This window comes from Gopherus flavomarginatus, chromosome 10 (genome assembly GCF_025201925.1).
Source record: "Gopherus flavomarginatus isolate rGopFla2 chromosome 10, rGopFla2.mat.asm, whole genome shotgun sequence".
NCBI lineage: Eukaryota > Metazoa > Chordata > Testudines > Testudinidae > Gopherus > Gopherus flavomarginatus.
The window spans coordinates 62,330,725-62,346,858 of record NC_066626.1 but is presented as its reverse complement, the minus strand read 5'-3'; the positions used below and the strand labels follow the sequence as shown (position 1 = coordinate 62,346,858).

The 16,134-nt window shown below is 38.8% G+C and overlaps 2 protein-coding genes across 2 annotated transcripts in view; one reads left to right on the top strand and one right to left on the bottom strand.

Moving 5' to 3' along the window:
• Positions 1-15,488, top strand: part of SPOPL (speckle type BTB/POZ protein like) — a 63,947-nt gene extending 48,459 nt beyond the window's left edge. The window contains exons 6-11 of the mRNA XM_050969323.1: positions 1,992-2,169; positions 2,272-2,327; positions 5,357-5,479; positions 8,414-8,556; positions 8,658-8,711; positions 11,207-15,488. Of these exons, the coding sequence (XP_050825280.1) occupies positions 1,992-2,169; positions 2,272-2,327; positions 5,357-5,479; positions 8,414-8,556; positions 8,658-8,711; positions 11,207-11,351 (699 nt within the window). The 3' untranslated portion in view covers positions 11,352-15,488. The remainder of the gene's footprint in view (positions 1-1,991; positions 2,170-2,271; positions 2,328-5,356; positions 5,480-8,413; positions 8,557-8,657; positions 8,712-11,206) is intronic.
• Positions 1-16,134, bottom strand: part of LOC127058877 (zinc finger and SCAN domain-containing protein 29-like) — a 394,206-nt gene that overhangs the window by 89,903 nt on the left and 288,169 nt on the right. The window lies entirely within an intron of this gene.

The following is a 16,134-nucleotide window of genomic DNA, read 5'->3' as shown; positions in this document are numbered from 1 at the left end:
TTTACAGTATTAAGGCCTTAATTTTCAATATTACAGGATATTCTATCAGAAATAGAAAATATTCTATTCAGGATATTCTCAATATGTTCAATATTATGGTTTTTTACCTATGCCAGTTTTGTAAAATTTAAATAGGAAACTCTACCTTCAGTGGCATTAAAAAAAAAAAAAAAACCCTCTTACAGTTTGATTCGTATAAATGTGTGGTTGCTAATAATAAAGTTGGGAGGTATTGCCAAAATGGAGGAGGACTTGGAATATCATACAAGAAGGTCTGGATGACCTTGAAAAGTGGAGTGATAGAAATGAGATGAGACTGAATAGCGCAAAGTGCAAGGTCATGCACTTAGGCACTAACAAAAAGAAGTTTTACTACAAGCTGGGGATTTATCAGTTGGAAGCAGCAGAGAGGAGAAATACCTAGGTATATTGGTTGATCACAGGATAACTATGAGCCACCAATGCGAGCAGCCATGAAAAAGCCTAATGCAATCTTTGGATGCATCAGGCGAGGTATTTCCAGTACAGATAGAGAAATGTTAGTACCATTATACAAGGCACTGGTAACACCTCATCTGGAATACTGTGTGCAATTCTGGTCTCCCATGTTACAAGATTGGCAGAGGTCCTAGGGTTATTTTTGCCTTCCTCTACAGCAGAGGTTCTCAACTTGGGGGATCATGGACTGGGTTTGGTGGGTCACAAGTGCAGGGCTGGCATTAGGGGGTGGCCCCTTGAAACGAAGTTGCATGTTCAGCCCCAGACGGTGAGGCTCAAGTCAAAGCCTGAGCCGGGGCACAAGCCCAGCCCTGTAACCCGGGGCTGAGGCATGTAACTTAGCTTCACAGGGCCTGCTTTGACGTGGGCAATTGACCTGCTTGCCACCCTCTCATGCCAGTCCTGAGTATTATGCATAATTTACTCAATGGTATTTAGGGCAGGGGGTTGCAATTTTTTCAAGTGTTGGTGTGGGATGGAGGTTGCACAATTTTTTTTTGAGTCCAAAGGGGGTCGCCAGCACAAAAAGTTTGAGAAACACTGCTCTGTAGCATAGGTTTAAACTCCAGTAGAACCTCAGCATTGCAAACACAAGTTACTCAACTGACTGGTCAACCACACACCATCCTCTTGGTTTAATTTAATTTAAAACCAAATTTCACATCTTAGGCACAAACATTTGAGTTTACATGGTGCCTCGATGCTACATTATAGACTCTTTTTTTTCTAGAAGAACTGCTTTTAAAATCTTTAAGAGGAAAGTGTCCACATTTAATTTGTGCCCCAGTGGAGCAAAGGCAAAGTGAATAACGAAGGGGCTTTATTTTACTGCTCCTTAGTTCATTTCCTTTATCAGTCTACCATTTTAAATAAAGTTGTGCAAGTTCATTTTGACTAATTGGGGTAATTTATTGATAAGAACTACCTGGGATCACTTTTGTGAAACTCTCTGCTTTTTCTCTGCTCATGTAATCAGATTGAATTCAGTGAAGGGAGAGCTTATAAGTGTTGTTGGTTTATGAATGTGTGTTCTGTTTCTCAGGTGTGTGAAGGGTCTTATATTTTGTTGATTTGTTTCTGAAATAGCAATAATTTTTAATCAGAGATTCCATTTCTCTCCCAAGCATAGTGTCTGCCTTTGATTTAATCTCTGGCCTTTTTATCATGCTGTTTTGTGGCATCATGCCTTTGATTTTGTCATGGTCAGATAACTATGCTAAATGAACAAATGTTTGTATCATTGAAAAGAAAAAGCTTATTTCTTCTTAAAAGGTTTGTTTCTTTAGCTCTAGTATTGTTTCATAAAACCTAGACACTCTGAAATGTAGTCTTTCCCCCTATTGAGTTTTGACTGGTTTAGGGTTGTGGGTGAGAGACAGAAGCGCCAAACATATTTTTGCTTTGTCTAAGAATTACTCAAGTTCTAATGTAGGTGCTATAATTTAATGATTCAGTTATGAAGGAGTTTCTATCTTACTGTGATTTTCTATTAGGTAAGTGTGGTCCAAGACTCAGTAAATATATCAGGACAGTCTAATACAAACACTTTGAAGGTTCCTGAATGTCGACTAGCCGAAGATTTAGGGAATCTCTGGGAAACCACAAGATTTACAGATTGCAGTTTTTATGTAGGAGGACAAGAATTCAAAGCTCATAAGTCTGTCCTTGCAGGTACTTTTTTTACTTTTGTATTGTAACGTTTTTGTTTTATTAAATAAAAATATTAAAATCCGGCTATTTAATTGTATTTAATGCTTAATTCTTTTGCTACAGCTCGTTCGCCAGTTTTTAATGCAATGTTTGAACATGAAATGGAGGAAAGCAAAAAGGTAAGCATGACTGAAACTCTCGTTCTGATTCCAAAGAAAAGGAATAACTTATACAATTGTACTTCATGGATTGATAAAGATAAAAGTGAGTACTTAACATGGAAAAGTTATGTTAATCAGATAAATATCTCAAGGTATCATTGAATTGACGTCACCCTACGTCAGTAACTCAAGTTATCTTCTCTCAAGCTAGCAGAGCTCAAATGAGAATGGCCACATTGCAAAATTACACTTGAGCTGCTCTGGCCGTGCTGGTGCTGCAATCATCTTTGTGTGACCCTAAGACTTTTGGGGCATATCCCCTGGTTCTTTGTGCTGCAGTAAGATGAGCCACTCAGATTTTCACAATTCATTGGGAAAACTCTGTCGTTTCTTAGCACAAAAGGAGAATTGTGCTATGATGCTGCAGAACTAGTGGCATTCAAGTGGAGCGACACCACGTCTACACTAGTGTAGTTGTATTAGCAGCTGGCAAGTTGCACTTCCATTAGCTGTAGCCTATACATCAGCTGTAGCCTTATGAGCCAGCCAACTAGCGTTAAAAGCCCCACCACATTTGAGTTAAGGGATTTTATGTGTACATGACTAGAGTTAGGTTAGAGTTGTAAGTCAAATTAACTTTGTAGTGAAGCCTTGAGGGAAACTGAGATCCTTCTCTTCAACCAGAGATTCTACAAACACTTCACGCATACAACTGGTCTACAGGGATAGTAGTTTAATCAGTCCAGACTGCTTTGTGCTCTTTATATCTCCTGTAGTGAGGAGCCATCTACCTATAATGTGGAAAAGAATACTTCAAATTCTAGCAGTTTCTCCAGGATCATAGAATTGGGGAGCTAGTGCAGAATCGGTGACTGTACTGCTTGCTCTGACTGGGTTTGGACTAGCTTTGCAAGCACCGATTCTAAAAGCATTGAGGTAAATCAGAGCCACTTCATGCAAACTGGACCCTTTCTCCTCTTGGTTAGAGAAAACTAGTTCTCGGTGGTTGGGGCCACTTGCGTGAACATCATCACCGCCTTAAGAGAGATAGGGCAACCTAACAAATTTTGAAAGATCTAGGAAGGACATACATTCTCAAGAAACAATCACATGCTAGTCATCCCAAAATCTCTTATTGTCTCCTCGGGCACAGTGATCATGTAGATAATGGCTAAACTATTCCAGTTGTACCTTAGCTGTAACATCCTCTTGCAGCCTTTCTAGTCCCTATTAGATCTGGAGATGATACTCATCTGAATTGTTCTAGACCTGAACCTGTGTGTTCCATAGTTCTGCACCTATAGAACTTGCCATGGATTTCAGCCCTTGGTTTTCTTTCTAGCCTTTATGGGTGTGAAGATAACATTGAAAATATGAAGAATGCATAAAACGCAGTATTTTCTTCCTGGGTTTGCTGCCTACCCTTCATCACAATTAGTGACCTATGAATTCAATGATTTCATGGCCCAAAATTTTCCATTTTTCCAAAATGACATGGAATTTCACATTTCGCTGCATTCAGGTGCCTGAAAGGCTTTTTTTTCTATCTCTCTGTTGGGACTTCCTGCAGCTCAAGTTTTCACCACAGGACGGTGTTAATCAGATTATAGGGCATGCTCTCTATCCTGTTCCATGTAGCTAGGCAGCAGCAAGATAGACTCCAGCTTGCAGCCAAGGAGCTTAGGGAACCATAAATGTAGGGTGGGCAGCTGGACTGCCTGGCGAACACCACAGGAGCTCAAGCCTGTAGTTGGTTGCAAGCTTCCTTCTTCCTTAGCATACATGAGAAGTAAGATTTTGAGGCAGGCCACGCGGATAACAATGGAACTGCGAAAGCCCCTGGATCTGGATCACCTGCAGAACCTAGCAAAAAATAAAAAATCCATAGTTGAATATCACTGACTAATTTAATGTTCATGAGAATTTTCAACTAAACCATCGTTGGGTGTTTTTGGGGAGTGAGAAATGGAATTTGAAGAGCATTTCATGAAGATACGAGTTAAATTCTGTGGCAATATTAGGATAGCTTGCAAAAGAATTTTGTCCCATTGAGCCTTGGTGAACGTGAGTCTGTGATTATATGCTCAAACAAATATGCGTATATATTAACTCTGTTCTTAATGGTGTGCTGCTAAGAGCTTGCATGGTGCAGCAGCAGTAGGTGGAATTTCATTAATGTGGATTCACGCTTTGCTCTTGGTTAGAGCCCAAAAGATTTTTAATGGGCCGTTCTCACTTTCACTGAAGGTTTTCACCTGGAGTCCTGCAGGGAACAATGATGTTTTCTCTTGTAAGTGAATCCCACATGTGAGGAGGACCCGGTACTAAAAACTGCAGCTGCTTCAAAATGCATAATGGCCTTTCCAGTTCTGTATCCATTTCAAGATCCTGGTCCTTGTCTTTTTACAGCCTGTGTCTCAATACCCTATGCTACTGCAGCAGCTGTATTTAGGGATGCTGATGAAATTCAGGTTCTAACTTGCAAAGACCAGGGCCAGACGTTTCTTAATGGAGGGCCCTAAACTGAGGGATTCAGGTGAGGTACAAATACAATCTTTGCCAGGCTTCCTTTAAGAATCACTTTCAGAACAAATTGGCCCTATTAAACGGAGCAAATTAAGGTTCACTCTCCTCTTTATTACTGGCTAACTTTTTGCTCTCTCCGGTGCGTGTAGTCTCTGCTGTTCACAGGAATGTTGATGGATTTAAATCCAGGCCAGGGTGTATCTTTTAAAAACTCCGTAGACCATATTTAGGATTCTCTGTATATACTCTAAGATAACTTTTGCACTGCAGATTCCATACAAATCCAGCCGCATCTAAAAGGAGCTATGATGTCCGTGTGACTAACTGGTAAAGCTGCTGGCAAAAGAGGAGCTTGACAATAGGTCTGTAGTTGAATCTAGAAGTGCCAACGTAACCTTGTAAGGTTCTATATGGTGGATATGAAATAAAAACTTGTAATAAGCAAACCAGGTGATCTTAAATTTTTACTCCAAAATTTATAGATATTATGGTTTTCCTCTCTTTTTGTTTTTATTCAACAGAATCGTGTAGAAATAAATGATGTAGACCCTGAGGTTTTTAAAGAAATGATGAGATTCATTTACACAGGGAAAGCACCAAACCTTGACAAAATGGCTGACAACTTGTTGGCAGCTGCAGACAAAGTAAGTAATTAGCTCTTAAAGTCCTCAGAATTGTTGTTTTAGAAAACCCTGTTCTAAAAATGTATATTTTGAATTGTTTAAATACTACCACAATTGATATCTAAGAAAAATAAACAGATGCACCAACAGATATAAGAAATGGATTGACTTGGAGGGTGACAGATTTTTGAATGGTGAGAAGATTAGAAATGTATAAAACCTTCCATGACTGCTAGGAGTATGTACTACCAAGATTTTTTCCCAAGAAATTGGGGGAGCATTAAATATCCTTAGAAAATCAGTATTGACAAAAGTGTGTCCTTGATCTTTGTATTGTGAGACTGGATTAATAACAGGGCTTTAATGACCACCTTCTCTAAACCATTGCTACTTTTATAACATCTTTCTGTCTTCTTACTACCCTAAATAGTTCTAATCTGTCCTTGTACTTAATTCTTGCCTTTACATGTTTACCCTTTAAGCCTACCCTTTAAATATTTTCACTATTCCTCTGAAATGTTCCTCCTTCTGCTCTTCCCTTCTTGAAATGGGGGACTTAAACAACAACACAGCATTCAAGGTGTTCGCATACCATTTCATATTTTAACATTCTATTCCAAAATCTTTTACAAATACAAATGTAATATCTTTTTTGCTCTTTCCACTGCTTTTGCACATTGAGCTGAAATTTCATCTAGCTGTCCGCTATGAAGTCTTAGTGGTTTTCTTCTAAGTGGGTATAGCCATATGTGACCTGTTTGCTTTGTTCCTTTCGAGGTGCATTACCTTAGACTTGTCTACATATTATCTGTTGTCATGCCCAATAATGTAGCTGTGTTACCAGGTCCTTCGCCAACTGTTTGGTTGACTTTGCATAAAGACTCCTACTAGCTTAGAGAACCAGATATTTTCTTATATGGAAGCTGTACTGGTTTGTTTATTATATTATGCTAACGTGAAATTGTATCTTGAAGTAATTTTCCTGGTACTGAAGTAAGGTTTGTAGCTCCCATGATCAACCCTAGCACTTTCTTTAACATACATCCAGCACAGACTTGGCTAAATTTGTTAAAAACTTCATTCTTAAATTCCTTCTGAACTATTAGATAATAGTAGTTTAGGTCTCTTCTCATACCTCTCTCTGACAGTGCCTCATCTTCAAGATTTCATTGAGTTCGAGACAGATGTTAAAGGCACTTAAGAGTGGAGAGAACTGGAGATGTAGTGTTTCTGTATGAAGACTTTTATCGAAGGCATGATTGCTAAATACAGAGAATGCAATAACTAGAAACTGCCAAAGGCTGCTTGCTCTGCCTTTCTCATGAATGAAAAATAATAGTCTGAAAAAGTAATTCTTCAGTGTTACAAAAGTAACTCTATTAAACTTCTATCTTGTCTGCTAGGGATGGCTTTATCATAACTGGCTTTTATTTATATAATCCAAATAGAAGTACCCTAGATAACAGTACAACAATGCATCTAAAATAAAAATAATGTGGTCTGAGAATAGAAACATTTGGCTAAGAAATAAAGCAGTGGAGTTTTCCTTTGTCTTGTGCAGATAAATAATATAAATAAAATTCAAATGAAAAGTAATAAATACATGTGGCAGTGTCAATATTTTATGCAGCCATTGTTTCTAAATGTGTTGTGGAGACTTTGGAACTACTTATACAAATGATGTATTCTAAAGTAAGTACACAGAAAAAAGATCTGGGCGGTGTTATGTACAGCTTAAGAAAAACCTGCTCAGTGTGCAGCAGTGGTCAAAAAGTAAACTGTTAAGATGTGTATACGATACCAAAGAGAATACACAAAATGATTCCTTTACATATCAGTAGCATACCTTTACCTAGATTGCTGGGTTCAGTTCTGGTCACCTTATCTCAAGAATATAGCAGGTATGTGAGAGGTGCAGAGATAGGAAAACTAAATGATTTGAGGCATGGAAAAAATTCTGTATTGTGTGACTCAGGTTTGGGATTCTTTAAATTAAGGACAGATTGTGATACTTTATTTGCATAGTACCTATCATTTTCTTATAGGGGCTGCTATTGTGTATTATGACAGTGTACAAAGGCCCCAGCCAGGATCAGGACTCTTGTATCAGGCACTCTGCTAATACAGTGGCAGACACAGAGTTCTCATTCTAATATGAAAGAAGAGGCAACAAATAAGTGAGACAAGCAGGAAGGGGAGGGAGAAATAAGGTGACAAACATATTTCCAGTGCCAGGCATCCATATTAGAATTTCTCCCTGAAAGAAATGGTTGGGGTTATTATAAAGGTATACAAAAAAAGAAAGCTTTCGATAGGGAAATTAGGTACTCCTTATTCGCCCTGTACTTTGTAAAAGAATTATTGAACATTTAATGAAATACAAAAAATTTATAACTGACCAGGCTTTTTTTGGACTCATGTATACCTTTAGAACTCATTACCACAGTATACCATTGAGGTAAGAGCTCAGGAGGAGTTTGAAAGATGTATATGTCTAATAATGCAATTATGGATGTTCTCTCTAGGGAATAAGCAAATCACTGGCAGGGATTAGGAAGAACCTTCCCCTTCAGTGGAATTTTACGTAATTTTCCTCTGAAGTTTCTTGCACTTTAATCTGAAATTTCTGGGACTAGACACTGTCAAATATTTTACTAGATTATTGAGCCAGTGGTCTGATCTGATATTCCAGTTCCTATAATCATATTTAAATAATAATAATAATAATAATATTTATGGCTTTTCTTCATGTTAGTGTGGGGGGGACGGGGTAAATTAATTTTAAGTTAGCAGTTTTAATAATTCTCCTGTGAGGGACACTAGTCAATCATCAGGAATGATGCTAAGCACTTCACAGGATTGAGGCAAATTGTTTTTTAGATTTGTTATACTTTACAGATTACAGCAGAAAGAATAAGTGTGAAGAATGATTAGTATAGTTTTTTCTTTCATTAGTATGCACTGGAACGGCTGAAAGTCATGTGTGAGGAGGCACTCTGTAGTAACCTCTCAGTAGAAAACGTTGCTGACATTCTTATCCTCGCAGATTTGCACAGCGCAGAACAGTTGAAAGCACAAGCAATAGATTTTATTAACAGGCAAGTAATGTTCCCTTATTACACTTGAAATAATGCCTTAAATATCTGTACTTAAATATCCCTGCCTTCTAAATATTTTTGTATAACTTCCCCTGTCATAGGTGCAGTGTTCTTAGACAACTTGGGTGTAAAGATGGGAAAAACTGGAATAGCAAGTAAGTGAAATGATTCACAAAGTTTAAAGTTACCTTTTCCTACAGAAGAGTGTATCCCAAATTACCCATTAGTACAAGAGAGCCACACTCTGCTTTGACTGCCCGGGGAGTAAAGACGAACCCGCTATAGTCTGTTTAGCAGTGGAGGGCATCTGCCACCTTCATTCTCACATGATTGAGATAATTGCTGATTGCAAATGAAGGAAAGCTGTGCAACAGCAGCCTTGCTTTCTGGAAGATACTTCCTCACAGTTCTTCACCCACTTTACTTTCCCTTCCAAAAGGAAAAGAGGTGCAGCTAGTCTGTTCTCTGCCAGAAGGTGACAACAGCAGCCAACATTAGCTTTTACTCACTCACTTTAGTTCAGTTTTCTGCTGTGGGGAGCAGTGAGAGAGCAGCAGCAAACTGTGCAAACACATCTTTTCCTCCCTTTATATATAGGCCTGCCAAGTTTCTCTTTGTGCCCATGGAGGCTGCAGCAAAGTAAGAGGCCCTAGGTCGTGGGAGTGGGGGTGCTTTTGTGTATTATGACAGTGTACAAAGGCTCTAGCCAGGATCAGGACTCTCTTGTATCAGGTACTCTGCAAATACACTGGCAGACACAGTGTTCTCATTCTAATATGAAAGAAGAGGCAACAAATAAGTGAGATAAGCAGGAAGAGGAGGGAGAAATAAGGTGACAAACATATTTCCAGTGCTGGGCATCTGTATAAGAATCTAGACAGGATAAGATCACACAGTTAGCTAGGTTAGCTGGTACGTAGTTGGACTGTTGCAGATCATTTAGAAAGGTAACTTTAAAAACAAAGATATCAAAATCAGCTATCCTCTGCTGCTGTACAACCTAGCTCTCTATGCTTTCCTGTAAGTATTGTAACTGAAGTGGGTCTTGAGGAGGGAGTTGGCCTGGCCTGTCAATTCTTGCCTTCTCCCAAAGCATGCACAGGGGAGCTGGAACTTCTGAAAAGTTTCTAAGGGTACCTTTCGTTTACTCACCTGGAACAAAAGCTTTTTATATCCATACAGGGCCGGCTCTGGCTTTTTTGCCGCCCCAAGCGCAAAAAAAAAACAAAAAAAAAACCTGTGCAGCGGCCGGAACAGCAAAGGAGGGGTAGGGTGGGGAAAACAACCTGCTGCCCAGCTGGAGCAGCAAGGTGGGGGAGCGGGAAACCAACCTGCCGCCCGGCTGGAGCAGCAAGATAGGGGAGCGGGAAACCAACCTGCCGCCCGGCTGGAGCAGCAAAGGGGGTAGGGGAGGGGGCGGGAAACCAGCCTGCTGCCCGGCTGGAGCAGCAAAGGGGGTGGGGGTGGGGGCAAGAAACCAACCTGCTGCCTGGCTGGAGCAGCAAAGGGGGTGGGGGTGGGGTGGGAAACCAACCTGCCGCCTGGCTGGAGCAGCAAAGGGGTAGGGGAGAACCAACCTGCCGCCTGGCTGGAGCAGCAAAAAGGGAGGGTGAGGAACCAACCTGCCGCCCGGCCAGAGCAGCAAAGGGAGGGGGCAGGAATTCCGGGAAACCTGCCTGCTGTTCGGAGTGACAAAGGGGAGGGGGACGTGAAACAAACCTGCCAGCCGGAGCAGTGAAAGTGGGGCGGGGCACGAAACAAACCTGCCTGCTGGCGGGCCAGAACAGTAAAGCGAAGAAAAACAAAAAAAAGATAAATACCTGCGGGGCGACAGGTGCGCAGGTGCAGGGGGACTCCCAGCCCTGCAGACCCCAGGCAGCGGAGTGCACACCCCAGCTAATGGGAGGGGGGAGAAGCAGGGAGAGAGATAGAAGGGGGCGGCCAGGGCTTCCTTAAGCGGGGTGCTTGCCATGCGGCCCCTCCTGCTGCGCCGCCTGCTGGGAGGGCTCCGCGCCACTCCGGTGGGCGGGCTGCCATGCCGGGCTTGCTGCAGGCCTGGCACCGCTCCCAGCAGTTCCCCTCCTCTGCACCGCCGTCCCCTACAGGGCGGCAGGAGCAGCAAACCAAAAAGAAAAAAACCTGCAGGGGCGGCGGAAGCAGTAAAGCGCAAAATAAAAAAAATAGGATTGGACAGAATGCTGCCCCTTGGAATCTGCCGCCCCAAGCACCAGCTTGCTCGGCTGGTTCCTGGAGCCGGCTCTGTATCTGTATGTCCCTCAGGTTACAGCATGTACTGCCACAGTGTCACTGAGCTCAGTAGTGAAGAACTGTAACTGGCATATAAAATATGTTGATACTCTTCTTAAAGATTGTACACCAATTGTGTGGCAATCTCGGCTGAAGGCATGACATAGATCATTTCATTCTGGCAAAATTCCATTTGCAGAACAATGCTAAATATATTTCTTCCAGTTACTCTGTAATTTTACTAAAGTATAAGCGAATACAGTGTTGGTTACATATAGTCAATTACAGCTTTCCACATGTCAAATCATTCTAAGTATTTTCCAGATTCTGCTTTTATAGGATTCAGCATTATATGGACATAATAAATTTTAACTGAGATTATTCTTAAACCTTTTGTTTTCAGCCAAGCAACAGACATAATGGAAACAGCAGGCTGGAAGTCCATGATCCACTCTCATCCTCACTTAGTGGCAGAGGCCTTTCGAGCATTAGCATCTGCACAGTGTCCACAGTTTGGCATTCCACGCAAACGGCTAAAGCAGTCATGAAATCTTCCATGAACTTTAGAGAAACTGAAATGACTCTACTCCTCCATGTCCAGAGGTGTTTTCACAAACCATAACAAGAATTTGTTATCCTTGTCCACAGAACAGAAGCTGAAAAAGCCTATTGTTTGCTTTTCAGTTGGATAATTTATGGTTTAATCCTCAGCTTTAAATTAGACTGATTACTCTCTAATTCACTGAAAGGCCTTAAATTATCTTCAATGACTTTCTAGTCCATATAGTCTAATGTATCTTGATTTCTTTTACTGTGCCTTGTCTTTTTGACTAGGCTATGCAGGATTGCACTAGCTCCATAATGCAGTAAAGTTGATAACTGAAGATTAACTTTTGAAAGGGATCTTCCATTATTTAAAAAAAAAAATGAAGATTATACTTTGGTTCTGTGCTAACTGGAAGGTTTCAACTAGACTCTCATTAAAAGCACTTGAACTGAAGGCACATAATGTGCCCCTAGTCCAAGTACAATACATAGGGAGAACCAGTTTACTTACAGAGGATGCCAACAGGCTGTTAATGGCAATATACTGCTTTGAACATAATTTATTTTTCATTGTGGGGGCAAATATGCAATGGTTTGGCCCAAAAATGTATTTTCAATATAGTTTGTAATGCCTATTGTGTGTATGTCAAAGCTGTCCAACAAACGTTAAAAAAGAAACACATAATAAACCTTTTGCCTGTGTTTCTTTATGGTCCATCGCTAGTTTACATTTAACAGAGAATAGAGTGAGAGGTAAAGATTTTTCTGTGAAGAGAGAATAGTATTGTATTGGAAAAAAAAATTTATATCCCACGTGTATGGTTACATAGAAAAGTAAAGGACGCATAGAATGACCAAATGTAAATTTAAGAAATGGGCCAAATGGATTCTGAATATGCACTTTTAATGCGTAACTTTTGTATGTTGTGTGGTACATATATATTTTGCTTTTGATGAATTAATGAGGTACAGGTAATTGTGGCGTAACTTTTTAAATACATTTTAAGATGCCCACAGCCACATGGGATTTAGTTTTGTTATTATGAACAAGAAAAGCATGTCTTTGAAGACTTAATTGAACGTGAATATTGTAAATTCTCATGTTCTATGTTGTTGAATATTTTCACATTTTTGAGAAAGGCATGTGAATGACAAAACTTTGGAAGAGGGTCTGTTCTCCACTCAACATATGTGCACAATTTCCATTCACACCAGTGGAAGTAACATATAGTAGGAAGAATAGGTCCCTGAAATGTCAGATGATATTTGCAAGCATAGACTTGCTTTTTCTAGCATTTCACTTATTGTACTAGCATTGTGGATGGTACTGAAATTCTGCATAATGTGAAAAGGATGAAACATTTGTAAACGGCTTATCATGGGCCAGTTCTTTATTATATGAACCTTAGCTTTAATACCAACATTTTCAGTGTTTGATAGCTTTGTTTACATTTGGGGGGGAAATCTGCAGTAGTGCACATTCTAAATGTTTCCTGAGTTATAACATTGAATTTACTGTAAGGGTAATAATATGCTATGTTTGTTGTTTGGCAAGATTGCATTTAACAGTGAGAAATGAGGAGATCTCACTGTAATTTATAAACACATTATTAAGATAAAGACTTCAGTTTGCCTGTAGACTTACATGAAAAATGAAATTTAAGAATTACCTTCTGAAAAGATCTCTCCTTCCTAATCTCTTTAAGATTTCTCTGAATTAATCCTAGGGAAGTTTTAGGAGGGTACAGTATATATGTTTTTATATTTTGTTACCAAGTAAACCTTTAACATAGACCAACCGGAAATAAGTGCCCAGTCCAGTTTTTAAAAAAACAAACCTCCAAATGCTTGCACGCACTGTTTGAACTAAATCTTTATGTGGCTTAAATATAAAATCAGAAGCATTCTTAGACAAGTGTCTGAACGGTACAGGGGGCAATTTATCATTTATCAGTTTTTTCTTTAAATATATATCTAAATTAAGATTTTTGTAAGCATTCTTCATGTTAGGGTTTAAAAGGATCCTTGTTCCCTCCAAAATAGTGACATTTTTGCTGCAGTGTGTATAACAAATTAGAACTAATATATTCGTACTCATCATGAACAAGCTTGCCGTTGAAACTTGCAGCTCTAATATACAAAGTGACTTGAATATTCAATACTGTAATTATTATTGTCCAGTTCAGCTTGTTCTAAATTACAACATACAACTATCTAATGCGAGCTTAAGGATTTTGTTCTGAAGATTTTTTAAAAAAGCTTAATTGCACACTTTGTACCAAAAAATGTCAAACACTGTGCTGTAAGAATATCTACATTTGTGGAAATGTCCATTTTTCTAGTAAGACAGTGCACACCATACATTACAGCAATGGAAAATCATGACTATTGATCTGCTTATATTTGGTTTAATTTATTATGTATAATTTTAAGTTTTGTCAGCTCTTAAGAAAAAGGTAAAACAATTGCTGTATTCTTAAGTGTGCACTAATTATTCACCTCATTCTTGGTTGAACCACATGCAGTGTTCTCACTGGACCCAAATAAATAGCTGGTAAAAACAACTTTATTCTTTAGATTCAGCCCCTTGTTTTTATTCCCCATATCTCAAGAGTGTATCCTTTAAAAACACAGTGACCAGTTTTAAGTTCAACAGATGTAAAACTCTCTAGTGTAAAAATACCGGGGGGGGAGTTGGGCCAACATACAGAAATCCTGAAAATGTATTTAGTATGTTTTAAAGGATTTGGAGCACAAAGTGTGAGGGTATCTTGTTTAGGCTTTCTAACCCTACTCTCTTAAATACACAATAGCTACTACTTTCAAACTTTTCTAGGGAGAACCCTGCATGTGTTTTGTGTGTATCTGCGATATTGTGTGGTGTTTGTTTTTTTTTAAACGACTTTCTAAAAATAAGCACTCAGTTCACTGTTGGAATGATGGTAGAGCTGATTACATCATTTTTCCATTTGGACTTTTTCTGGGGAGGTTTTGAATGGATGAAGTTTAAAAAAAAATCCTTGTTTTATAGTCCATTTACTGCATTCTGAAGTATGAACAGAGTGCCTTTTCTAGGATACCCTTGCAGTGAATACAAGATTCACAGGATATTAAATCTTTTAAAAAAAAGAGAGAATTTTACAAATTTCTTAAGGAGAATGCTGTTCGGTACACAAATACTAGAGTTGAGGCAGATACAAGTTATGGAATACCGATTTGAACTCCACCATGATTTGCTTGGTTCTTATTTGGTTCTTAAATTCAGATTATTGTCTGGATAATAAATATTATAACTTTTAGCAAGGTTCACAGACTTGTGTATTAGATAATTGTCTCTTGCAAAAATATAATACTGGTTGTATGATTACAGTCTGATTTTTTTTTTTGTTCTATGATTTCTTAAATGTGGAAATTGCAAACACAAAGGAAGGTTAAGTTATCTGGGTTGATTTGGGTCTTACACTTCAAGTATTTGATTCTCATTGTGGTTTAAATATTTAGAGTGAAACTCACCACTGTGTTTAGAGACAGCGTAAGGCCTACGTACTGCCTACCCTCATAGAATATTCACCCTTATGAAATAAGACTGTTATAGAAGATACCAGAGTGCAAACTGAGATACAACTAATAGCTATCGGAACTAACGTTAAAATCTACACTTTACCCAAATTAAATATTCTTAATTTTAATTGACACTAAAATTGACTTAACTTTTTTCTTAACTAGCATTGATCTCCCGGTAGGTGTGTAGTTTATATTCTATCTTAATTAATCTCACAACTTGGCTTTTGTTTGCAATAAATGGACTTAGTTTGGAAAGGGAATTTATTTTTTTAAGTGTTTGCATTGGTAGGGTTCATCACTCTCTGTAACCTAGCTAATCCTGGTTTTTGAGACTTCAAAAAGAAGGCTTAACATAAATGCATCCTGTTTTAGAAATGAAACTAATGAAATGATTTAGACCTGTTTTTGAAGTGGAAACGATTTAAGAGAATTCAGATACATGAAGACTTGCATCAAACCATCCAGCATTTTTATCAGCTGATGTTAATGGTGAAATACTTTTTGTATCTTGTTGCTGAAAATATTTTTTGCATTTCAGCACATCAAGTTACAATAAAGTTGTTACTTATACAGAATTCTTCTGTGCAACTTGTATTTTCTTTTGGATTTGAACTCACTGCAGTTACCTATGCCTCTTCTCTTGAGATAAGAGTATATTAATACACAAATATACATAAGACATTTCAGAAATTTAAAATGGTGTAGAATGTCGCTGGCCCCATAAGTGGTGTTTCTTCCAGTAGAGAGCATATCGCAAGCTTCTTCCACAATCTTCACTGGCTTTTGGTTAGTCTTCAGGCTGGCATTTAAATGCTTTGACCTATAAAACTCTAAATATTTTGAGGCCTGCATACCTGAGAGACCAATTTCTCCCCATGCAATACCTCCAAAGTAGTGATCATTGAGGGAGGTATCCAAGCTAAAATCCTTTGGAATAAAAATGAGGGGGTAGTGGAGGCTCTATAAAATATTCTTGTGTGTCTTCCATTTCCACCACATTCCCACAGACCCAAGACCTTAAAAGGATCTTACATAATTCACTGAAGGCCCAAGAAAATGATGAGTGGACATAGGTATATGACGTATAGATGTGCTGGTGACATTATTAACATTTGTTTTAAGAAAATGTTTGGGTTTGACCTGTGTTGATAGCTCATTTATTTATTTTGTATCCTATTTTTTTTCTTTTTTAATATTTGCAAAAATGCATAGAACTATTTG